Here is a 25,011-nt window from a genome sequence, read left to right as displayed (position 1 = left end):
TGAGTGCGGTGAACTTTTTAAGACATAGACGATTTATATACATTTTCTGGAACGGGTATGCCACATGTCACTTCTCACATAGATAGTATATAATCGGGAGGAAAGAAGAATCACCACCCTAATATCGCAGCCATCATCTCAGAGGGTTTACCAGAAGTCTGGATACCTTTTGATCCTGGGACAGGTATGGTGCGGGGTTGCATCTACAATCAATATGGGGAATAGGTCAGTTTAGCACAGCCACGTAGAAAATACGAATTAAACGAGACGGCGTAAACTTACCGCATCGACCTTATACGCATCTTTAGCTTCCTGTAGGTTCACAGGGTTCTTCCTATATTCATCTCTTCTCTTTCTCGCAGCGTCTCTCTCAGGTTTACTATCATCATATTCTTTTTGTTGTTGAGGACTATAGTATCGCCAGCCAATGGTTAGATCAAAAACGCCGTTTACCTTTTACGAAAAAAAGCTACTCACGTTAGTACCCATTCTCCACCCCATCCGCCTCTCTTCGCTACTTGCGGACTACTGACATCTTTCTTCGTATCTTTCCCTCCATCCTTCTTGTTCAACTCTTTGGCTTTGGGAGTACTACTGGTGCCCTGTAAGAGAGCCAAGGTATTTCCCAATAATCCCATACCGTGTCCTGAAGGTTTAGCTGCGGCCACAGCCACAGGAGTCCCACTAGGTCGAGGTGCCGCAATCGGTTTCTTAATAGGTAAAACCTTCTTACTACTCGATCCTTCTTCAACTCCATGATTCTGACCGAGTTGAGTGGTAGACTTCGATCTTGCCAATCCTTCAGACTTGTTGATGGGAGTAGCTGGACCTTTGGAGATGATCTTGGACGGCTCAGAAGGTCGAGGCTTCTTCCTGAGCGGCTTCGCAATGGGTGCTGGGGAAGATTTCGATCGATCATTCTTTCCAGGCGATTTTGAGGTGCGTTCCACTTCATCGTGTTCTCTTGCAGTTACGTCTGCAGCCAAAGGTGCTTTGAGAGTAGAAGTACCCTCAACTTTTGTCTCTTCTGCTAACTTCGGTATCTTATTACTCTTCTTCACGTCAGATTGCCCTTCGACATGATTCTCTTCGTCTTCGCTCTCCTCATCCGCTATCACTCTCTGAATTCTCTTCTTCTTGTTGGGCTGCCGGACCTTTTCTTCTTTCTCTGATTCAGACACCGAGCTAGAATAATCCCTTGTCGTCCTCTTGGCTTGAGTTTTTGCCTTAGCTTTCTCTTGAGGTACTTTCTCTTCTGGTTCAGCTGCTTTCTTCTTAGGCTTTTTGACTTGACGTCCATCTTGCTTATCCGAAGTGGTGGGCTGCGTTGCGGGAGCTGGAGATTGACTCGATTCGCCTAGACCCTTGAAATTCAACTTCACCTTTGGTACTTGCCCCGAAGGAGTGACTTTGTTTTCTGGTTCGAGCGATTCAGACTTCCTCTTCTTTCCTCCACCTTGCTTTCTTGCAGCCTTCTTCCCAGCATCAGCTGTAGGATCAGGAGTATCTGACTTGGTGCTCTTGCCCACATTCAGCTTGAGCCTAATTTTCGTTGGACTGACACTACCTTCGGTATTCGATGCCGAGCTAGACTGAGGGAGCAGATCAGAAGAAATAAGGCGTCTGTTGGATGGTCTACCAGCCTTTTTGGGAATTTTGACGTCGGGTGTGTCTTCTGCAGGGGTTGGACTTGTATCGAAGTTCGCTTTGCCTTTTCCTTTAGCTTGATTGTCCATTTGTTTCTCTTCGACTGGTCCAGTTGATTTGGGAGGTCTGCCTCTACCTCTCTTTGTAGCTTCCTCATTCGAGGGCACCGCGGCAGACAGAGCAGAAGCTGGATCTTGAGAAGTGGGTGGAGGTGTTAAACTGGAATCGCTAAATCCTTCATGTTCAGGCGTAGGCGCCGAATGCTTAGGTGTTGGAGCAGAAGGCGGAGGAGAATCCAAACCATCCATCAAAGGTGATTGGAATCGCGAGGGCCTCCTGCTTTGTCTTTTTGGTAAGGGTGACATGATTGGAACGTTGTATGCGATCGGACCGGTCACTGCTTGGACGGGAGGGATCACCGGAATGCTTGGGTATTTACTGGTGACGACTGCGATAGCCTTATTCAGGTCGAATTTGAGGTTATTCTTGACAGCCGAGGTGGAACGAGATCTGGATGAAGCGGTTGTATCCAGAGGTTGCTCGCTTATAGTATTTCCAGCTGGATCAGGAATCTTCTGTTCCGCAGGTGTTTCTCCCGGTTCTAATTCTTCGGGCCTAAAAATAGATGCTGAGCGAAGGGCGATCCTTGTGGAATGTCTAGCCGGTGCAGTGTTTTTCACGGGCGATCGGGGAAAACGTGGATGCTCCTGACGCCAAGGGGGAATGATTGGTCTGGGCGGTAGAGAGTGCTGGAGACAAGGTGGTGTTGGGAGTACGTCCGACCGCGACTCCAAACGGACTGATAGTCCTGGTAGGATGGGAGACTTGGCTGTAGTGGACTGTCCAGTATGATTAGTTGATCCAGAAGGTGGTTTGGCTGAAGTTGTCAAAGTAAGTGGATCTGGGAGATTTTTCGAAGGTTTGGTAGCCTCACTGTGGTCGACTACCTTTACCGATTTTCCGATCTCACCAGGATCCCGGCTTGCCTCGATTCTGAATCCAACAGTTTCTTCGGGATCTTTCGCAAATGTCTCAGGATTGTCGATGTTATCGCCAATCTTCGCGTCTTGCTCTTTGTTCTCCGAATCCAGATAGCTTTGATTGAGAGATCCGTAGATATAATCTTCTACCACCTGATCGCTTTGATTTCTTTCACTTTGACTTTCTGACTTGAGATCCTTATGTCCGATATCCACAAGTTTCTCTTTATTACTTTCACTGAAGCGATCTACTACTTTCCTCTGATCCAGTTGATTTTGCCTATCAACACCTACTATACACACTTGATCCTCGTTACTTCTAACCGGTTGAATATCCTTGAATTGATCTCTGGTGTTTTTACCTTTACCTTTAGGTTTAGGTTTATCAGGTGCTTTCTTCTTACTTGACGACGCTGGCGTTTGCTTCTTGAGCGATGGTAAAGGTAATTTAACTCTCAGATTATTCGCCGAACGGGTAGACCTAGTAGACTTGGAAGAGGTATTTGATACTGCCGGTTGCGAAGGTGAATCTGGTGGAGCTGAAGAGAGAGATGATTCGCTTGGTGGACAAGGTGATAATGAAGAGGATGGGTTTACGGGCTTGGGGCTAGTGTATTTTACACTTGAGGTGATACCTAACGTAGGAGGTTCTGTCGATTTAAGTTCTCCAGATGGGGGAGCCTCCCTTGGATCAGGTTCGGAAGGTTCAGGAGGGAGGATAGGTCTAGATACGATTATATGAGAGCGAGATCTAGTGATATGTTGTCGAGTAGGAATGGACCTGCGACTAGATGATCTGCTTAATTTCGATCTGAATCTTGTTGTCGCCGTTGAGTCTGGCGTTGGTCCAACAATTGGGACTTGGTGTTGACTCAATTCAGGTTCTAAAAGTGCGGATGCTTGATCAACATGAGTACTTGATGTTGGCTCGGGTCGGCGCTTGGGTAGAGGGGGCAGAGCCAGTAAGTCGGGCGAATCAGGGTCGAGCGGCGGTGTGAATTCGGGAGGTAAGAGAGGTTGGACCTGTGCTCTTCTTGGTCGATATGATTCAACGGGTGTGAATCTATACGCAGATGGTGGTGCAGGTTCCAGTCCTGGTGGTGGAGGAGAGGAGATACAGTTCAATGGGTCGGGTGAGGTCTGCACATCCGAGAATCCAATCGAGGTCAATGCTGCACTGAGCAACTAGAAGATCCAGGGTACTGTACTCACGCAATGCCTTTGTAATTCATTCAACCTCTTATAATACTCTTCTTTCTCTTGTACAGTATTGTTCCTTTCTTCTTCTACAGGTACCTTGAGGGTTGATCGAGTAGACGAAGTAGTATATCTCCAACGCGAAGTAGGAGGAGGTAGGATGAATGGTTTGGTGTATGTTCAGGTGACTGATTACGACTATTTACAAGATCTTTAATCGGTACCTTGACGTTAGGCATATATTCTCCTATGAAAGGAAGAAGCGTTTCAAAGGAAGGGATAGAGCGAATTTCAGTGATCCGAGTATATATCACCAGGCAAATCCTTCGATAGATAGGTGCTTGTGTATCGCACTCTACCAATCTGTGTCTGGATAAGGGTGCAGAGAAAGAAGTATATGAAGAGAAGAGAGAAGAGGAAAGATGTGATTCAAGTCGAGGTTGAGTGTGTGGTTTTCAGAAATCGCCTTCTTTTCCGACGGAAGCGACCACCTGGGATCAACGGAGCTACGGACACCGGACTCGGTGAGATGGACTGGCAAAGCTAAAGCACAATTGGCTAGCTATTTATATGTCCAATTGCATGCATGAGTCAAGTTAACCCAGCTGAGGACATCCACCCACTAGCTCCTGTACGACAGCGAAAATGACTACGCCCGCTCAAAGAATCTCACCTTGTCCACGACCATTCTCAGACCATGTGGTAGATACCATCCAAGGCGTGGATGTACCCCTCAGAGTGTTCCCTGGTAAATCCTTAGAAGGGGGAGGTAAGAAGCCATGGTTATTCTGGATTCACGGGGGTGAGTGAAGCTCTAAATTATCACAAGCCAAGCAGTGTCTACGTTGACTGGCGAATCGTAAAACCCATATGCTGATATTGATGTTCATACTGTATCGTGTAATTAGGCGGTTGGGTTGGAGGCAAGCATTACATTCCCAACGTCTGGGTACATCCAGCCTTCCATCCATTAGGTATCCACATCATTTCAGTCTCATATCGGTTCATGCCACAAGCTACTCTCAGTGATATCTACTCGGATCTCAGCAAATCATTCCAATGGTGTCTCGACAACCTATCATCTATACTAGGTGAAGACAAAGTCGACGTACAACGATATATAATTGGAGGAGATTCAGCAGGTGGGCATCTGAGTGCACATTGCGCATCGCACTTCCAACCTAAACCTCTAGTCGAATTAGATATATTTGGTGCTGTTGACTTGGCCGATCCCCATTTTAGCAAAGGTGTGGATCGTCCCATACCTTACGGTACAAGTTCGGAAGAACTAGAGAGATTAGTGAGAGATTTCAATCCTGCCAATGCAGTGATAGCTTGTCCGTGGTATTGGGAATTAGAGCCAGACATGTCACAAGAGACCTTACGATCTTTCTGGGGAACAGATTATAGACCAGGTGAAGGAGATAAGAAGAGATTGGATCTTAATGCCTACACTTCTAAAAAAGGTTCAAGGATTAAAGCGATGTTACGGCTTCTAGATTCAGAAGGACCATATGCAGAGGAAAAGTTCAAGAAATTGACAAGGGAATGGTCACCTACGTATCATGTTACGAAGGATTATCCGCCAACGGTAGTCATGCATGGAGAAAAGGATCAGACAGTGTTGATAAAGCAAAGCAAAGATTTCGCAGACAAGCTGGAAAAATTGGGCGTGGAGGTGAAAAGGATTTGGTCAAAGGATGGTGGTCATTCGTTTGAACAATCTATGGGAGTGAGTATAGTATCTCATCAAGTCATGTGAATGTTGGAAAGATATATTGGCTGATTTCGGCAATGCAATACTCTTAGGGTCCTGAGGATGAAGGATGGGACGAATTCATCGTACCGTGCATTGAGTTTGTCAAAAAACATGCCGGAGTGTGATAATGATCGTTGATCTGTAATTCAATTCGGAGGGTCAGGATGATCTTAGTGGTATGATGTCAAGTACCATTAGCGATTAGTTGAATATAAGCAATGCTAGAACAGTATGAATATGATATATACAGAACATATCCCCGTCGAGTCAAGGCCTCAAAGCGTAGCGATCGTCACATGGTGGCTAGTCCCTTGTGAATATATATGCATATGTGATATATCGTGGCAATTCTATCGTTTGACCCAAGTGTACTGCAAAATAAGAAGAAAAAAAGAGTCAATGACGTCGAACACCACACGAGGAGAGATTAGCAAATGACTCACTCCTTTTCTAGCTTTGGCTCTACCCGTCTTCTTCCTCTCCGTCATTCTTGTATCTCTCATGAGGGCGCCATCTGCATAATGACAATGAGCAAGTTATCAACTTATCAGCACAAACTTGCAGCAGCCAAACGCTAAATGACCCGTCTTGTGGATGGTACGTGACACTCACCAGCCTGTAAGATATCCCTCGCATCTTCTTTAGCTACCCCTAATGCTCTAGCCACTGCCAATCCCACAGCCGAAGCCTGACCGGACATCCCTCCGCCCCTCGAGAACCCAAATATATTGAATGCCCCAAGGTATCCAGTGATTTTCAACGGACGAAGAATAGTCTCTCGGTCAGAGGGTCGTACAAAATACTGTGAAAGAGGTATATGGTTGATCAGGATTTCCGCTGAAGTTGTAGTCGAAGAAGTTGTATCGGTCGTAGTTGAAAGTAAACTTTGTGAGGGTATAAGCCATACTCTGGAGCTTGAAGTTTTCTTTCTACCCATTCCATAAGATCTACCAAATTCATCTGTTCCTTCTTCTTTTTTTGTCGTGGAATCCACATTAGATGAAGTTGAAGATGAAGAAGAGGGAGTACGTCTCTCATACCTAGACAGAACTTCATTGATCTTTCCTACGAGTTCACCATTCCCACTCAAATCGGAAACATGTCTAAGGTGATTCAGCTCAGATAGAAGTTCGTGAACCTGACGTAAAGTGTTGGTACGTAATTTGATATCAAACAATGTTGATAGTTCCTCTTTAGATATCCAATTCGCCTGAGGAGGGTTGACGTACGGTAATTCCGATGGAAGAGGATATATGTGTTTGACCCTTAGTGATTTCTTGATAGAATCTATGATAAAGTTCAGTTCTGAGAGGGACTCATGGAACACTGGACGGCCCGTGAAGAATTCGCTGGAAGATGGACGGGTGGGTCTTCGAGGTGGGGGGTAATCGGATGATGAGGGAGGAGAGTAAGGTGAGAGGGAAGCGTATGATCGAGTAGCGCCCAGAGTGAGGGACCGGAGAGAGCGGAGAGAGGAGGAAGCTGTCGAGGGGAGAGAGAGAGACATGGTGGTGAGGTGGGTGATGGTTGGTGATGAGGAGAACGACTAAGGTATGTGTAGACAGGGATAGTTGAATGGTAGCTAGAAAAGTCAAGTCGAAAAAGTCGCAACGAAAGGATGTAAGGTGAGTTTGTAAAGGGGGGTCAATCTGATCCCGCTTGTGGTTATCAGTCCAGTGAGTGGTGATATATCCACATCATGGTACCGCCGAATGTCGTGCCTTGGCTTGGCTGACCAATATATCAGATAAGCAATAAATATAACTTACATATATGTCGATTGATCAAATCGCAGTTTTCCATTTTCATCTTTCTCGACATCAATCATTACTCGCATCGATCATCGTGGATTCGTACCTATATAGTGATTACCTCGCGTCCTTTTAGCGAACCTAACAGCCTTGGATCATCTGTAATCCCTTTACCTCTTCTCCAATCAATCGCATCTTTCATTATGGATATCGACGAACAGCCTCAGCCGACCGTACTAAAAAGTATGGAAGATAAATTACGGTCCAACCTGAAGATTGAATTTCTTGTAAGCTCCACCTCCAGTTTACTATTCCATGTTCTCCAAAGAATCCAATATGGAAAAACAATCCTGATGCAGCTGATGTCTTTGAGTGTCACAGGAATTCATAGATACATCAGGAAACTGCGGTTCTTCATACTCCGTTACGATAGTCTCAAGCGATTTCAAAGGGAAGATGACTTTAGGTAGACATAAATTGGGTGAGCACGATTGTCACTTTCTTTTGTTCGATAGGAAGAAGTAATACATGTAAACAGAACACCATGAAGGTTGAGCTGATAAATGATATGTTGATGGATGATGATATGTAACAGTCAATCAGATATTATCAGATGAAATCGCTCAATTACATGCTTTCTCCCAGGTAAGTTTATTTTCATCTTTTCTCATTTCGTCTCATCTTGGAGCTGGTACATGATACATGTATCGTCACTATATATCATTCCTCGTTCGAACGTTATACTCGATACGAGTATATACAACAGCTTACATCTTTTTTCTTTGTTTTGGATGTACACCGATTTAGAAAACTCTAACCCCGGAACAATGGGAAAAAGAGAAGAAGAAATGAATAAGAATATGAACGAGTCCGAGTTCGAGTCATCGGCCCGCTAGTGATTGAGTGATTGGAACGCGAGAACCAATAGATGTCGGTGTGCGATGAGATCGAATAGGATCCTAGGATCTTGAGGAGCCGCGATGATCTTTCTGATAATCTGATATCTAGTCAGTAAACACCACGCAAGTATCATTTATAAAATATATGTAGCATTCCAATGTATCATCAATTCATCAATTCATTGAATGAGAAGTGATGATTGACGATTGAAACAACCAATGAAATAAAACAAAATCTTGCTGGCCATTCCCGTTAACGTTTCCTTCAATCAACCGAAAGCTAGATGACAGTCTAGGTCCGATTTAGAACGATTACACAAGTACTTCTAGTACATTCATCGAATATCCTAACAGTAAATACAACATAACGACACATATAGTATTCATGAGATAAAGAACGAATTTTCCAACCTGCCCACCTATTGAATTGACATGTAGATGAAGACCTATATCTCATTGATATTCACCTCCTATCCTAACCCGAAATACTTGAATATCTGATCATCCCCCCCCTGTCCTTGTGCTCCATTCCCAACGATGATACTGGCATTGTCACCATCAGATTGAACATTCTGTATACCATTGTTATCCAAAGTGACGAATTGGTTGAACATATCATCTAAGTCTTTCGTAGTAGCCAACGGAACGTCTAACGATCCTAATCCATTCATGTTTATATTTGAATTTGGATTAGGATTAGGATTAGACTGCGAAATATCCTGATCGGGATTCGTCGTCGAAATAGAAGTAGAAGTAGATGATTGTTGTTGATTATTGTGCTTCTCCAAAGCCTTCATTATCTTATTCAACGTGTCTGGATTCAAAGGTTTCGACAGATCAATTATATCTCCAATTGTCGTTCCACTCATACTACCACTAGAAACAGTGTTGAAATTGGCCGACTGTCGACTGGTCTGATCTAATCCATCCACTTGATATTGTTGATTCTGCTGCTGCTGCTGCTGCTGTTGTTGTTGCTGATGCGAATAAATCTCCCTCAATTGTCTTCGTCCATCTTCTATCAACTGATGCTTCACCCCACCTGAGGTCCAGTTAGGTTGGAAATGAGATCCGCTAGGTAGACCAGGGACCATCGGTACAAAAGGTGGTGCGTCGTCACTTGCTTGATGCTGATCAGATGTAGATGCATCGTCAAACGATACAGGTAATGTAGAATTATTCTGTACTTGTTGATCATATGTTTGAGAGATATAAGACGGATCGAGTATACCATTAACAAAATAATCGGTAAAGTTCGTAATGGATTGTTGTGGTTGCTGCGAATCCTGTGATTGAGAGGTAAGTGCTTGAGAGATGAACTGTTCCAGATCAAATGGCTGATCTAATTCCGGAGAAGTATTCCCAGATACATCATGCGATAATCCAGGTTGCTGCTGCTGTTGTATCTGATTGAACCAGTTATCGTCAAAACCAGGTATAGCTTGGGTCTGGCTCACAGCTGGAGCTTGAGCTTGTGGTTGTGACTGCACTTGGGGTTGAACTGGTGGGTGGTGATATATTTGAGATTGCGTCTGAGGATGTATCTGAGACAGCGGCTCTGATGGGCTTGGACCAGTACGAGCAGTGTGGTGCAAATAGCTCAAACTACACGCTGCGAAAGGATCAAGATCTAATTCGCCGGGTGGCGCGGAAGGTTGCCCAACCCCGTTTGCAAATTGCGTAGGGTTTGGGTAGGCCGTAGGCTGCCCCGAAGCTTTTGACTGCAAGAACAGCTGTTGAACCTCCAGTGGCCATTGGAGCGTTGCCTCTTGAGGGAGCGATTGTGACGGCTGAGGAAGCTGAAGCATTGGCTCTGGAAGTGTGTGCTGGATCTGAGCCGATGACGACGTTGTGGACTTGCCGATATTCTCCGTCGAAGTGCTAGCTCGTCTCTCTCCGCCTTGAGAGTTCGACGGGCTTCCACTCCTTGTTGGACCGGCTGAGGCTGAACCTCGTTTCTGCCCAGAGGGCGAAGGTTGTCTGGAACAGCAAGAAGTTTTGGTCGACGTATTGACTGATAGATGAGTTGTGGAAGGTTTAGGTAAGATAGTTCTATGATGCTGAGGGTTATAAGGTGCAATCGCTTTGGTATTTGATTTAGACAGTCCAGATGCTGTGGTAGGTGGATTACCTGTGACTGTCGCTCGACGATGGGAAGAGGAAGAAACGTCATGTCCACCATTAGCCGATTTAGAAGAGATAGAAGCCGCTCTACGAATTGCTGCACTAGTGACAGGGGTAGTCGCTCCATTGACTGGAGTTGTGGTACCCGAAGTAACCGGTGAAGATCGTCGAGAACTAGTGCTAGGTGGACGAACGATATCAGGAGGTGATAGCAATGTTGGAGAAGGTTGAATTGGATTGGGATTGGAATTGGGATTAACGTTTTCCGAGGAGAGAGCGAGGTTCGGTGGACTCGATTGTTTATTCGAAATTTCAGGCTGATCATTTACTTTTCCAGAACAGCAAGAGGATATGGTTTGATCTTGTGTCTGAGGTTCATCCCCTTCCATCCTCGCATCCTCATCGTCCTCAGCACAGGAGCATCTAACACAGCAACCACAACATTCTTTCTCACAGGTGCATTCTCCAGGTGCACACTGACACCGCCCATTACAGCATTCTAGAGGTTTGAGCTGTACGAATCCCATCGTTCTAGCTATCTCTTCGTTCATCTGAGCCGAGGGAGGGAGAATTCTTGTATCATGGGGATTCAGGGAAGTGACATTGGTCTCGGGAGGAGGGGGCACATGAGAAGCTGCCAGAGATATGAGGTGTGCGATGGAGGTGACACCTGATGGTACGGCAATCGATTGACAACAATCGTGACGACCTTTACACCCTTCGCCACAGGGTTGACCCAGTTCATGGGTATGTTCTACCCCATTTTGGTCGATTGTAGGGATACCATTATCATGTGTGGCACAACCAGGACAAGAACAGTCTTCTCCACACATACAAGCCCCTATCACCACATCTTCACTAGTAGGGAAAGCTAAGGGCATATCAATGTCGATATCTTCGTATTCCATGGATTCAACTTTGGAACCCCCATTTTCAGCGGCAGTATCGAACGTCGATATTCCAGGTAAAGGCAAGGTGGGTAGTCCAACAGCAGATCTTGGAATTTCAGAATTGATAGATCCATCCTGATTGATAGCTGCGCCTATCAACCTCCCGAAATCGGTCAAAGGCTTGATCCGTGGTGGAGGGGGTCTTAGAGATTTGGGTAACGGACTCGCTCGACCGGAACTCCTGTTTGAGCTGATTGTGTCCCTACGTCCGTGTCTGCTTGAAGAGGCGGGGTTGGTGGAGTAAGGCGAAAATAGTTTGGTCTTGTGAACGTGAGGTGAAGTATGTGCGGGATGATGCATATTTTCAGGAGAAAGATGAGGGTTTACCGTGAGAGGTGGACTAGGTCGAGGGATGGAATTACCAGGGGTTGATGATCCACAACAGTCACCAGAGGACGACTCGCTGGTGTTGCTGTCTTTCTTGGGTTGGCAGCATTTACATGGTCCGCCGGACTGACATTTACAGGGGTTCAGAAGAGCGGACACTGATATCAGGTTATAGACGTCAGTGTGTGGGCATTTTCGAACTGCTTTGAACGACCAATGTGACTTACCACTCCTCTCCGCGATTCTATAACCCACATCATCCTTCACCAAGCCTGCCAGCGCATTTGCTGCAGCGGCGAGTTCCAGCACATCTTTGAAGCCTCTAGGAAAAGTAGCTTTCGATCCAGGTTGACCCTTTCTAGTTTCTATTTCCACTTCTGTCTCTTTCTCTTTCTCTTGATCTGATCCCTGAGACGAGGATGATTGTTCTGACTGAGTCGTAGCGAGTTGTATGACCGAAGTTGAGGGAGGATTCTTCGTATCACCACATGCACACTATTCAGAATGAACACACGATCAGCATAGCCCCGTTCAGTGATCAGTTTGCCGGGAATGTAGGGAGTGCTCACCTTGGTATGAACACTTGATCCAGCAAGTTTACGTTTGTCTTTGCAGTGCGAACATTGAGTAGCTGGTCTACCTTTCTTCTTGATTTCATACAGCGGTCTATCGGTATGTGTACATCCTGAGACCCGATGTCCTTTGATACATTTCTCACAGGCGTATTTCTTCTCGTTGATCAGGACCATGATGAAATGACCCCTTTCGATAGGTTACCAAAATGCGAATAGGCGGAAAATGTAGAAACCAAGTTGAAAGAAATGTCGAAATCGACGATGTGGAACGTCCTCTGGTCTGAAGGGGGATCTAAGTTGGAATGTTGGTTCCCAAGGATACGCTGGAAGGATGGCGAGGATTTGTAAGGTTCAGGCTTCCAAGTGAACGACGGGAGCGCTTATGCCCCTTGGATGCCTTCAAAGGGTGATGTATGGAGACCGAATGATCGAAGAGATCAAATCGATATGGCGAGAAGAAAGCCTTGGTTATTGATTTTGGGTTTGCACCTCTTCCATCATTTTACCGGTTAGTAGGTGAATGAGAAAGTGGGGGATTGAGGAGTGATGATGGTGATTTGTGCTGGACTGCCTTGATCGTTGATGTGTTTGAGACAAACGGTGGTGTGGTCTCGTGAGGTTGATTGTACGCTGATGGCAGAGTAGGACGTATCTATGTATCCAGGATGTCACAAAGGCAGATCAGAGAGAGAGAGAGGGATGAATGATGGCGAGATGAGCATTGACTTTTTCCCAATACGAGCAATATCTTGACTGAATATGGTAACTAATCTTACTCACTCGCACAGTGAAAGTGAAGTGTATGAGTATTGCGTAAGAACAAAAAAGAGGCAAAACGGAACCAAATAAAATCTCCCCTTTGTTACCCCATGTGGCAAGCCTTATCTAATCGCACCCCCCATTTATACCCCTCCCTCCCGCTTGGGGTCTCTGTTCTGCTCTTGTACTCTTTTACTTGAGGACGCGTTTCATCGATTCAGTGAATCGGATTCACGCTATTGTACGCGTTTCACAGTGAAATCGTATCCCACTCAACTGCTCCATTAACAGTTGCACAATAGTTATCTCTTGGTACCGTATCGGATCCACTTGAGCCGATATGCCTTAACATGAGAGAAGAGAATCATGATGAAATGAAAGCAAATGAACGATTGGACCCAATTGGAATACAAGTGTTGGAAATAGATTTCGACTGCTTCTTCTTTTGTTTCTTCCCTCTATTCCATTCATTGCCACCATAATCGGATTCACCGACATTCTTCACATTGCAGTGGTGAGAAGATCAAAGCTGGTCCTTTGACTTCACCAAACCACCCTACTGTGGCCACCGTCTCTCAGCACGGTCGTTCAGAAGGTATCAACGTCCTTTAGGTCAACCTTGTCGACAACGCATTGTTCGCTCTTTCCAGCATCTCTCCGTCTGTCTCCTTGGCAATCATTCCTTCTTGCTGGTCAAGTGTATAAAGTTGAAGATCATCAATCCATTTATAGTTTGTTATCCACTCCTCCATCACAACGGACAGAGTCCCAATCAATCCAACTCACCTTCCTTAGATTCACAGTACACACACTCCTTTGACAATATCGATAACGTTTTAAGATGAGTTACGGTTATCCCCCACCACCAGACCACAGACAACAGCAATTATCTCCTGCACCAACCTATCATTCTCATAGCTCACATTACAACAACCAAGCTCAGAGCTATAACGATCCTCTAGATTCCTATTACACGGATCTACAGAGGGCACCTTCACCTGCATATGGCCAACAACATCAACAGCCAGTTGCCTCACCTTCTTTAACAGGTTATCAACAGGGATATCAACCTCCGTCTACGCCTTTGGACCCAGACGCCGAGATGTACGGTCAACCTAGTTCGAATCCTTGCCAGAACCCCCCTGGAGGAGGTGCAGGTGGTATTGGAGTAGGCGAAGTATTTAGACCTAACAATCAACATCTACTACCCCAACAACCACCCCCACAACAAAATTTCTATCAACAGAATCAAGGTAGTCAACCTGGTCTACAACCCAGACCATCATTCTCTTCCCAACATTCGGATTACTACGATGAGGGCAAATCTTACTCTTCCACTACTCATCTCGCCTCGACTCCTCAGAAAGAATGGGATGTCGGATCGGTCGTCCCTCCTGTACCGATAGATATCAATTATGGTAATCAAGACCAATACTATCCACCTAGACCGATGTATGGTACTGGACCACCTAGCACCGTATCTTCAGCTCATACAGGATGGGGCGGCACCTCACATTGGCACAAGATGAGAAATCAATTATTGGAAAGAAGAGTGGTAAAGCAAATCCCACTTCATAATGGTAATTTGATTATGGACGTACCTGTACCGAAGGGTGTTATACCCTCCGGTGTAAAAGGTTTGGGATTGATGGATGGAGAGATTGAAAGTTTGAGATATTCAGCAGCTACTTGTGATCCTGATGATTTCATGGGTAGGAAATTCAATTTGAGGCAGTATTTGTATGGTAGGAAGACGGAGTTATTCGTGAGTGTCACAAAATTTCGAGGCAATCTAGGTATACCTGGTATCGATGGATCATGCTAACCTTTTATGCAATATCAGATCGTAATGACAATGTATAACGAAAACTCTGAATTGCTCTTACGTACCCTCAACTCGGTCATCAAGAACATTGCTCATCTCACGACGAGAACTCGATCGAAGACCTGGGGTCATGACGCATGGAAAAAGGTGGTCGTGTGTATTGTAGCGGACGGACGTAAAGTTGTGGATCCAAGGGTATTGAAGGTTCTTCAACTGATGGGCGTCTACGCGGAGGTGAGTCTCCATCAATAAATTTTAGGACAATTGACTGATTTGGGAGATCTAGGGTGTGATGAAAGATCATGTAGCGGGTAAAGAAACTCAAGCGCACATCTTCGAATATACCTCTCAGGTAGTCGTATCTGATACGGGAGAAGTTGGATTTGGCTCTACACCGGTCCAGCTCTTGTTTTGTCTGAAAGAGTGAGTATTTTCAATATACCGAAGTTTTTGTCAGCTATCTGAGCTAATTTGATTGATTTTGCATTCATCAGACAAAACAAGAAAAAGCTCAATTCCCATCGATGGTTCTTCAATGCCTTTGGACCTCTTATCAAACCCAACGTTTGTGTCCTTCTAGATGTCGGTACGAAACCTTCCGGAACATCCATCTATGAACTGTACAAGTGTTTCGAAAAACATCCAAATGTAGGAGGAGCATGTGGAGAAATCTTCGCAGATACAGGTCGATTTGGTAAATACCTATTCAACCCTTTAGTCGCTGGACAAAACTTTGAATATAAGATGTCAAATATCTTGGATAAACCTTTCGAATCTGTTTTCGGTCTCATTTCAGTACTTCCTGGAGCATTCTCTGCTTATCGATATGATGCGGTCAAGAATCATGCAGATGGTACGGGACCACTTGCGGCGTATTTCCACGGTGAGATGATGAATCTTCCTGGAGCGACGGCTAGTATCTTTGATAGGAATAAGTTCTTGGCTGAAGATAGAATATTGGCTTTCGGTGGGTTCGAACTCTCTACGTGCCTGGTCATTATCATCATCCAATTCTACGTCCATCAAGTCTATACTGTCGACTAAATATAGACTCTGACTTTGTTTTCGTTTGCGTTTCGCAGAAATCGTGGTGAAGAAAAATGCCAAATGGAGATTGCAATATGTCAAATCTGCTAAAGCCGGGACGGACGTACCTGCTCGAGTACCGGAGTTCATCTCACAGAGGAGAAGATGGTTGAACGGTTCGATCTTCGCTGCTACCTATGCTATGGTGTGTTTCTGGCGAATTTGGACGAGTGGTCATAATTTCTTTAGAAAGATCGCTTTGACCATTCTGACTATTTACAGTGAGTCATGCTTCTGTCACCTTCAACGGTCATCGTATTCACCTCAATTCGGAGAGCTCGTTCTAACCAGATACTTGTCTCACGTAGATCTGGTCAACCTCATATTCAACTGGCTATCGATTTCTTCTTTCTACCTCGCTTTCTTCTTCTTGATATCTTCGTCCATTGCGGGAGCCTCAGATCCATTCGGTGGAGCTGGTGATGATATTTTCCAGGTTTTCAATAAAGTTTATATCGGTTTGATGTGAATGGTTGCTCCTCGTATGAAATAACCAAATCAACACTGGAAGCTGACGTTTTCCTTGCAGCTTCGTCGTATTGGTTTGTTCGTTAGGTAACAGACCACAAGGATCAAATTGGATGTACACTTTCTGGTGAGATACCTGCTCTATAATCGTGCGAAGGGAAACCTATGACTGACAGATTGCGATAGCATTTTCATGTTTGCCGTCTGTCAAGGTATTTTGCTTTATTGCGCCGGATGGACGGTATACCAGACTGTACCGCACACTACGGAAGGATGGAAGGACGTTAGTGGGTTATTTGAGAATAAGACTTTCTTGGATCTGGCTATGTCTTTGATGGTGAGTGACATCAAGCACACACATAAGCATACATACAAGTGCAGAATCACAGCTGATATGAGAATCGAATTTAGGCAACATACGGACTTTACCTGATCTCATCGATACTTTACTTCGAACCGTGGCACATGTTGACTTCCTTTGTACAATATCTCCTGTTGCTTCCATCATACGTTAACATCTTACTTATCTATGCGATGTGTAATCTGCACGACGTAAGTTGGGGTACGAAAGGTGATAATGGAGCGTCGAAAGATCTGGGTTCAGCGAAGAAAGTTGAAAAGGATGGTAAAGAGATGGTAAGTGATTCTGAATTTGGCTCTTTGATTCTTGCTATGCTGACGATATACAATAATTGCTTTGAACAGGCCGAAGTGGCTTTACCTACCAAACAAGAAGATGTCGAAGCATTATGGCAACAGGCCAGAGCGGAGTTGAGAGCTCCGGCAGTCGAGAAACCTGAAAAGAGAAGTGCAGAGACTAAACGTGCAGACCAAGATAGGAACTTTAGGTGAGTCGATGTTCCCTCCTGATCCCGGCGGTGTACATCACAGACCTTGTATTGACTTTTTTGTTGGTGAAAGAACAAACGTTGTACTCTTATTCTTGGGTTCCAACATGCTTGTCATCCTGTTATTTACCTCTTCAGCATTTACAACATGGGTAAATACTCATTTTACTAGTGCTACCCAATCGACTTTTAACCCTTATCTCACTGTCATCTTCTATGCTGTATTGGGATTGTCGACCTTGAGGTTTTTAGGTTGTGTTTTGTATCTGGTCTTTAGATTATTTGGATTTTAGGATCGAGGAGGATCTATCTCATAATCTGATATTCTGATTTATTTGTATTTGTAACCTTTTCCTATTACGACCCATACCCCCAAGTAATGCTCTCAATCATACTTATATCCACACCATATAGGGTGTGGTAGTGTGTATATACGCTTGATGCATATATATAGCTTTCATCAGATTGTACAGAAAGCACATCTGATCGTCTGTCAGCGACCCTGTTTTACGAAGGATAACTTCCGACGGAAGTTGCTCGTTCACTGCAAATTTCGAATGGAACCCAACAACATTGCTTTGGCTCAAACATACTGTCGATTTCAGCATTCATGACAGATATACGACATAGCAGATAACTTTCGCACCATACAATTGGGTAAACTCCCAATCCATCATGGTCAGTAAGAGGAAAATCATCAATTGAGTTTGGATTAATTACTTACAGCCCCTTCTGTCGATTGTTAGCCAAGAGCCGGTAAAACGAAATCTAGATTACACACTTCAGCCGTCAGCTTACCTTCGAAGTTAAGGACAGCTGAAGTTGTACCAACAGATATACCCTCTGTACCAGTGAGTGATCCTGTCTACACTTTGTTTCGTTGTGACTATGATAAGCCTACTAACCCCTTGTTATAGGAACCTTCCAACTCGATAATTCAAAATGATGAACCCTCAACTTCACGTTCGCAACAGCAGAAAAAAGCAGATTTCATATCTGCCGTTCGTGAGTACCCTTCTCATGAGCCAACATCTCACAGAGGGAGGAATCACTGAACTGTTGACTTGATCCATCATGTTATAGAATCAGCACCTCATCCATATATGATCAAATCGAAATCCCATCTCCGACGTGAAAAACGAAAGGTCAAATCTCTGAATTCATCTACGAATTTACAATCTTTGGAGAATGCGCTAGAAACAATTCTACCCGACGTCGATCGTTCGGAAGAGCATGATGGGTCAAACGGGAAAATGGCTGGAACGGGAGAAGAGGATAGGAGGAAGGTGAAGAAGGATAAAGAAGCGAAGAAGATTGGGGAAGGGAAAGGAAGGACGTTGGGCGAGAAGAAGAGACGAGATGTCATGTGAGTTAATGGTATTTCAGTGTCTTTGTGATCAAGTATCCAATAATACTATCCCTTATGAATAACACCGCTTCCTCAAGCTGCTCACTGATTCGTTACCGTTTTGATAATCACAGCCAAGAAGCCTCGAAACGTATACCTGCGGTGTTATCTCATCCAGCGTATAAATCCAATCCATGGGCTGCCATACGTGAACATGTTGGTAATACTATAGCAGCGAAGGATAATAACGGATCAGTAAAGAAATGAACGTTTCCTTTTCTTGGTGTAAATTAGAGCATATAATGCATGTACGATATAGCAATAGTGTGGTATGTAACCCCCGTGTCCCAGGTGTAGTCGCTGATTCTAGCGATCTCCTAATCGTCCTCCTAATTCGCCCTACTTGTTAAAATGCTGAACTCGACGATAGTCACTGGTCAGCTATGACCAGACACACACCCAGATCGTCATACTTGAATTTGGAAAAGTTCAACATCAATCAAGATCATGGAAGATTGATTACTCGCATCAAATCAAGCTGACGTGAGATCAATCACTTCGATCTCTTCCACCTCTACTTTTCTGAGTTTCTTTCCCTACTTGTGATCCAACTGAGATTTATCAACTCCTGTGACCATATTCCACACCTTATCCTCCGACCTTGTGTACCTCGTCATATCTTCTTCTCTCAAATAGAAACTCTCGTCGATGTCTCCCGTTATAAGCCAGTGGATGTTTGATTTTGTGAGGGTAGGCATCTTGGAAGAGAATACGAATGGAGGCGAGTGAAGGCGACCGATGAAAGTGTAGGATGAGCGTTGGCAAGAGAGTGAGTCATCGGGCTTGGATATTTTCTCCTTCCTCCGTTCTTTTGTGCAGTGTTGAGTGGGTTGTTCTCTGAAGTTCAAACTTTGTCGTTGTCTTTCTTGATATCCCATAGAATCCGAGTTCTGACGTCGCTTTTGTTGGCGAGGTCGGCACTTGAGTGGTTTGCAAGAGTGATTCAACCCCATTGTACGTACTTGTATACTGTAAGATCCGATTTTTTACCATCAAGACAAGAATGAAGATCTTCACGTGCGTACACATCAATGAAAATGTTGGTAGAATGAGGTCTAGATAACCTCGTATTGATTGTGATTTTTCATACTTGATGATACTAAGAAGGGAGGTCTTTGATCCTCGTGGAGATATCGATCAAATGAGTTACGCTCGTACGCCCTACACAGATCTCGCCAGTCTGCTTCGAGTGTTGTACACAATGGATCCAATCGGCCTGTTACTGTAATGTGACCGGGTGATACATCTCACGTCAAAAGCTTTGTTTTATTTATGCCAATCCATCTCTCTTCAGCGCACAATCATTTGCTTCCTGTCGACCAGGTTCGATCAGTCTCTTTATTCTGTATGAATCGATCAATACATATACACATGTGAGCATGGAAGATCATGATCTTGTACAGTACAACACATCTTCCATCCATACAATCTCAATATCACCCATCAATACGAGTTCAGAAACTAATCAAAACAAAATAGATCACATTCAAGTCAAGTCTGACGTCAGCTACCTGAAGCATCCTCACTCAACGTTTGGGTCCACAAAACTTACAGTATCAATGACCGGTATTTCTTGCCCTTGACATATCTCACTAACACACTTTCCCTCAGGACATTGTATACCGGATGTCACATCCCTTACTCCAGAAGCGTTCACTCCAGCGGTTATCCAAGGATAAGTATCTGTCAGAGTGAATTCGGCAACTCCTTCGAAACCTTTTTTGGCTTTTGCCGTACACTGTGCTCCCAATTATCCACTGATCAACCAGTGATCTTGACTCGATTTAAGGAGAAAAGGAGACTTACAGACATATTCCATATTGGTTCACCCAGCTTACCTTCAGGTTCTGAAGGGTGCTGGAAAGTGATCCAGGTGAAATCCCTTTCACCCTCTTGCTCGACATCGGATATGGTCAAATCGATATCAATCGTGATTGCGCCAAACTTGACTCCGTCCAGCTCGTCCTGGTATTGCGTGTAGAGTGGTACACCAAGTTTGAAATTGGCTGAAGGGTATTGGGATTGCTAGTGCCACATGCGAGAGACCGAGGAAGGATAGATATCGGAAGAACATGATGAGCCAGTGCAGCGATCAATATGGAAGCAGTGAGAGCGATTGTTGGGTTTTGATTTCGGTCCGGGATAACGAGAGGCGGTTGAGGACTGGCATATCAATGTGTATATATATACTTTTTGATAGATGGTGACTGACATGTAATCTCCTTATCGCTGTTCAGGATAAAGGAACTATATGGATTGGTAACTTAATGGAAGCAGTGAAAGGGGTATATTTGCAATCAGGGGTTTATAAAATAATCAGATGCCAAAGAAAGGAAGATCATGATGCAAATCCAATTTGGTACACCGCCAAGTTTCGTGTTCATGCATGAGAAGGCCCGACCAGACGACTGCACTGCCTTGGTCGATCACGAAGACTTATGTATTGTATATAGCCAAAGTTAAATCAGTCCCTTGCCACACGATCGAACCATACCTCTGCACTGATCCTCGGATCTTGACCCTCGGTGATACGCCTGTAAGTCATCGGATCGTAATTCCAGAACCCAACAAACATCCCCATCCCATCTTCGTTCACGATGGCCTCACCACTTCCCAATACTCTCACAATACCATTATTGATCACTTCGCTATGCGTATGATCGTTGTGTAGTTGGATGACGGTCCAACCGAAGTGTGAGTCAGTCAGATCAAGAAGGATATACCAGTCTTCTCGACCTGGCATGTCAGAAATGTAAGTTGGCAGGGACAGTCGGGTTTGTCGTTGTAGTAAGTGACCGATATGAATATCTTCTCCTTGAGTCAGGAACCTTCGTATATTTAGGTCACCCCAGGCAAGATGGTGATAAGAACCTTCGACATCCAGATCCAACTTGACTGTTTCTACTTGATTATTCGGTGTGTTACCGTTTTGCTTAGCTTGCAAACTCACCCAATCTTTCAGTATGCATTCTTCCCATTCTTCCCAATTTTTTGTTCTCAATCCCAACAACTCATCAAGGATGGTATACCCAACGGCTCTGTTGATGCTTGATCCTATTCCATCTCCCAGATTCATAACTCCAAACGCAATACCATGTTCAGGTAATCTGACAAAAATGGTATTCTGACCTAGTTGTCTGCCATAATGAGAAATCACCTTGTGTCCGTGGTAATATGAAATCCATTGACCGTAGCCATAAGATGAATTTTCCATCTCGGGAAACATCAGATTTTCAGCCTCTGCATGCGGTTGACTACATTCTTCCAAGATCGAAGATGGGATGGTAGTAGGTGATATAAGTTCTTTTAACCATTGTGTCTATAGTATACCCCTCGTGTCAGCTCAGAATGGTTTGGAGTAAGATTATACATTTCCATTCGTACTCACAACGTCATTTGCACTCATGATCAACCCAGCCGCACCCCACATACCCTCTCCCCTTCCTTTAGCCCACCAATCGATATTCCTCTTCTTCCCTTTGATTTTCACTTCTTCGCCGTCATCATCAACATACACCACTTCCATCTCCTCCCCCACTCGGAGAGCCGTATCAGTCCTATGACCAGTCTTCTTCGCATCGACAGGGTCGAACACTGCACTGTTCATACCTAGAGGTTTCAGAATGCTTGTTTGTACAAACTCTGTGAAAGGTTGACCAGCGATGCGGGAGACCAAATGGGCGAGGATGAGGTAATTGTCATTATTGTATTGCCACTTCGTCCGAAAGGGCGCAAAAGGAGGTAGATTGGAGACCATCTCCAGGAGTTTGGCCGGATCTGCATGGCTTGTAGGAAATTCACACATCTCAGCGCGACTTCTCTGCTGAGTAAGCAGATACGGAAGAGAGTCCTACTCACTTCGGTGCGTAAGGGTGAAAAGGCACACCTGTCCTCATAGCTGATACGCTCGGTGTCAGCTGTGCTCTTACATCGGTGTATATGTTCAGCCACTCACTGAGAAGATCATGGATCGTTGCCTCTCTTTCAGCCTCTTTGTCTACCAACCCCCAACCTGTAAGAACATCGATCATTTTGGTATTCCAACCTAAAGTGTTCCCGTCAGGAAGAGTGGTATTTCTATGGATGAGTATACCAATACTGATAGCAACGAAAAGTTTGGTATTGGAGGATATACAGAACAACGACTAGCAGGGGGCAATGAAACGCAGTTCAGTTCGTTGGCTCCATCTCAGTACGATATCAATCAGGAATACATATACTCACATCTGGGGTCAGCGGATCGCCGTTCAGAGTTCTTGAGCCAAATGTCAGGATTTCCGAGCGCATTTCATCCTGAGCTGACGGATCTGGACTAGGAGGGGAAGCGACAATTTCAACTGCAATACCTGGAACATCATACTTTTTCTGTATGATCCTCAACCAGTCTTTGGTCGAGCTGGAAAGGATCGATTGCGAGTTCGTCATCTGCTGCCAACTTCCGAGACTACTTTTGGTTTCAGCGTGGTGAGGGGTGAAAGCAAAAGAGAAGAAGAGAAGGAAGGGAACGATTGAGCTGATCAAGTATAAAGCAGACGATTTGTAAGCTGGCATCGAAACTAATGGGAATTAGTATTAATAGAATTGAAGGCCTTGAGAGCTCACTATCTTATATTTCAAACTAAGATATTGTTTATAGCGCATGAAAGGATGGACTCGTTTGCGATGATGTAGCGAATACTTACAATAGAAAGGATCGATATCAGCACCCTGCATCGGGTTCACAAAGTGCCATATGCATTGGATCGGAGACAGGAATTAGCTGGTTTGAGGTTCGAGCTTTTGCAGCTACTATATCAGTCATGCCACTTCTTGCAACGGCATTCTAGGTCATCACAGCAGAAAAATAACGCCTCGATCAATTAAGTGTGGAATAACATCATCGAGAAGGTGTCACTTCTTTTATGACCCGTTCCAAGACATGTTTGTGTCTATATACCATGGACTCTGCAAAGGTTCTTAAGTATGTCATCATACAGTGAAAAACCACATCAAAAGGGGTGTCACACTATAACAGAGCGAGCCAAAAACAAAGGATCTACGGCAGGAAGAAGAACATTGTTCATGGTTTACTTCTTTGTACTCTTTGTACAGGGAGAGTGTACTCCAGGATGACTATAAATATACAGCACCTAGCCTTTGATGATTCTAGCTCCATTCCTACCTCTCGAACAATCATCACCCTTATACCTGACAATTTCAAGCGCAGCCTGTCGGACAATGAGCGTTCCATGGTTCTCTCATTACAAACCCAGTTCCTCTGACACAGTGAGCCCTATCAGCGCAAAATCTGCTTCCGAACATTACGAAGATGATGTTGCCCAAATCCAGAACTTAGGACAACTGTCTGCTGATCAGGTATCACGAGTTTTCAAAGACAAAATATGGTCCATCATCAACGACACTAACAATCAAACGGTATCGAGAACCATCGAGGCGCTCTCCAAAAGGTTCGTGGAGGTTCTGAAATCAAGGAATATACACACTTACAACCATACGGTTGACCAACTCTCACGATCTGAAGGTGCCTATTCCTGGACCGATCACAGCATGCCACTTCCAGATAGTGATAATGATGGGTTATTACGACGCAAATTCTGTGAAGGATTGGGGGACTTTCCAAGAGCATGTATAAGTTCCGATAACGTCTAAACTTCAAGTTGCCAAGAACGACCTGATAGCCAACATCATAATCGATCATCAAGATTCGTCGTATCCAGCTGGAGATGGCCGAAAGCTGGAGAAAGTTGTCAAGGGGCATAGAGTAACTTACGATTGGTCTCATTCTTCCGTTCCTGGAGAACCTGTACACAGATACTATCGCCCCACTCTTAATCCACACAGTGCCCTCAGCAGGGCTTTAGCAGTGCGCGAAGACCACGACGCTCGTAAAATCATCGATACACTTCTCCAATCCGCAGGCGAGGCAGTAAAAACCCTCAATAACAGCGTGGCAGCTGGAGATATCGAGCTGAAAAGTAAGATGGATGTTATGGAAAGCAACCTTGGAGAATGGTGGATGAAATCTCAGCTCCAATCAGATATAGATGAAGATTACTTTTTCATGCGAATCCAAAAACAAGAGGGTGGGTCGGCAGGGATGGGTAATCCGGATGGTCTATCGTTCGTGGCGGAACTGTCGAATACTCTGTATTCTGACGGAACGCAGAACGATCCGGATATTCTGTTAAGATATGTGGATAAGAATGAGAGTGAGAATAAGAAAGAATGGTTTTCGGGGATCGATGTACCAAAACCTATCAATCTCTCTACGATCATTCGTGATTGGGGTAGATAATGATATCTTGTTGCTCATAGTTTACTGTATGGTAGACGTAGACCGCTTCCCCAGGATTCATATGACATTGTTTATAAACAGTAAACGTTCATTTGGTGTCTGGCAGATTTCAT

At 44.5% G+C, this 25,011-nt stretch overlaps 10 protein-coding genes across 10 annotated transcripts; 5 read left to right on the top strand and 5 right to left on the bottom strand.

Annotated features, from left to right (window-relative positions):
* Positions 1-110: 110 nt before the first annotated feature.
* V865_000289 (uncharacterized protein) lies at positions 111-4,063 on the bottom strand (the record flags this gene model as incomplete). The annotated part of the gene is made up of 5 exons (XM_066224121.1): positions 111-203; positions 283-409; positions 478-3,767; positions 3,840-3,923; positions 4,031-4,063. 5 exons carry the CDS (start codon positions 4,061-4,063, stop codon positions 111-113), a joined length of 3,627 nt encoding a protein of 1,208 aa, XP_066080218.1.
* Positions 4,064-4,469: 406 nt separating this feature from the next.
* V865_000288 (uncharacterized protein) lies at positions 4,470-5,708 on the top strand (the record flags this gene model as incomplete). The annotated part of the gene is made up of 3 exons (XM_066224120.1): positions 4,470-4,626; positions 4,733-5,556; positions 5,634-5,708. The coding sequence occupies 3 exons, from the start codon at positions 4,470-4,472 to the stop codon at positions 5,706-5,708; spliced, it is 1,056 nt and encodes a 351-aa protein (XP_066080217.1).
* A 225-nt stretch (positions 5,709-5,933) lies between these two features.
* On the bottom strand, positions 5,934-7,090 carry V865_000287 (uncharacterized protein; the record flags this gene model as incomplete). Its single annotated transcript, XM_066224119.1, has 3 exons — positions 5,934-5,954; positions 6,027-6,097; positions 6,196-7,090. The coding sequence occupies 3 exons, from the start codon at positions 7,088-7,090 to the stop codon at positions 5,934-5,936; spliced, it is 987 nt and encodes a 328-aa protein (XP_066080216.1).
* A 447-nt stretch (positions 7,091-7,537) lies between these two features.
* Positions 7,538-8,186, top strand: V865_000286 (uncharacterized protein; the record flags this gene model as incomplete). Its single annotated transcript, XM_066224118.1, has 4 exons — positions 7,538-7,621; positions 7,716-7,815; positions 7,930-7,979; positions 8,142-8,186. 4 exons carry the CDS (start codon positions 7,538-7,540, stop codon positions 8,184-8,186), a joined length of 279 nt encoding a protein of 92 aa, XP_066080215.1.
* A 517-nt stretch (positions 8,187-8,703) lies between these two features.
* V865_000285 (uncharacterized protein) lies at positions 8,704-12,383 on the bottom strand (the record flags this gene model as incomplete). The annotated part of the gene is made up of 3 exons (XM_066224117.1): positions 8,704-11,792; positions 11,862-12,129; positions 12,204-12,383. 3 exons carry the CDS (start codon positions 12,381-12,383, stop codon positions 8,704-8,706), a joined length of 3,537 nt encoding a protein of 1,178 aa, XP_066080214.1.
* A 1,426-nt stretch (positions 12,384-13,809) lies between these two features.
* Positions 13,810-17,488, top strand: V865_000284 (uncharacterized protein; the record flags this gene model as incomplete). Its single annotated transcript, XM_066224116.1, has 11 exons — positions 13,810-14,733; positions 14,812-15,027; positions 15,080-15,216; positions 15,288-15,760; positions 15,876-16,100; positions 16,188-16,344; positions 16,409-16,474; positions 16,534-16,684; positions 16,759-16,983; positions 17,053-17,195; positions 17,269-17,488. 11 exons carry the CDS (start codon positions 13,810-13,812, stop codon positions 17,486-17,488), a joined length of 2,937 nt encoding a protein of 978 aa, XP_066080213.1.
* Positions 17,489-17,870: 382 nt separating this feature from the next.
* On the top strand, positions 17,871-18,810 carry V865_000283 (uncharacterized protein; the record flags this gene model as incomplete). Its single annotated transcript, XM_066224115.1, has 5 exons — positions 17,871-17,873; positions 17,942-18,046; positions 18,113-18,200; positions 18,279-18,561; positions 18,678-18,810. The coding sequence occupies 5 exons, from the start codon at positions 17,871-17,873 to the stop codon at positions 18,808-18,810; spliced, it is 612 nt and encodes a 203-aa protein (XP_066080212.1).
* Positions 18,811-20,125: 1,315 nt separating this feature from the next.
* Positions 20,126-20,677, bottom strand: V865_000282 (uncharacterized protein; the record flags this gene model as incomplete). The annotated part of the gene is made up of 3 exons (XM_066224114.1): positions 20,126-20,341; positions 20,410-20,568; positions 20,639-20,677. The coding sequence occupies 3 exons, from the start codon at positions 20,675-20,677 to the stop codon at positions 20,126-20,128; spliced, it is 414 nt and encodes a 137-aa protein (XP_066080211.1).
* Positions 20,678-21,067: 390 nt separating this feature from the next.
* Positions 21,068-23,028, bottom strand: V865_000281 (uncharacterized protein; the record flags this gene model as incomplete). The annotated part of the gene is made up of 5 exons (XM_066224113.1): positions 21,068-21,922; positions 21,992-22,388; positions 22,462-22,501; positions 22,559-22,748; positions 22,828-23,028. The coding sequence occupies 5 exons, from the start codon at positions 23,026-23,028 to the stop codon at positions 21,068-21,070; spliced, it is 1,683 nt and encodes a 560-aa protein (XP_066080210.1).
* A 1,122-nt stretch (positions 23,029-24,150) lies between these two features.
* Positions 24,151-24,898, top strand: V865_000280 (uncharacterized protein; the record flags this gene model as incomplete). The annotated part of the gene is made up of 2 exons (XM_066224112.1): positions 24,151-24,199; positions 24,261-24,898. 2 exons carry the CDS (start codon positions 24,151-24,153, stop codon positions 24,896-24,898), a joined length of 687 nt encoding a protein of 228 aa, XP_066080209.1.
* Between the last annotated feature and the right edge of the window lie 113 nt (positions 24,899-25,011).

Source organism: Kwoniella europaea, chromosome 1 (genome assembly GCF_036810445.1).
Source record: "Kwoniella europaea PYCC6329 chromosome 1, complete sequence".
NCBI lineage: Eukaryota > Fungi > Basidiomycota > Tremellomycetes > Tremellales > Cryptococcaceae > Kwoniella > Kwoniella europaea.
This window is presented reverse-complemented; position numbering and strand designations above follow the sequence as displayed.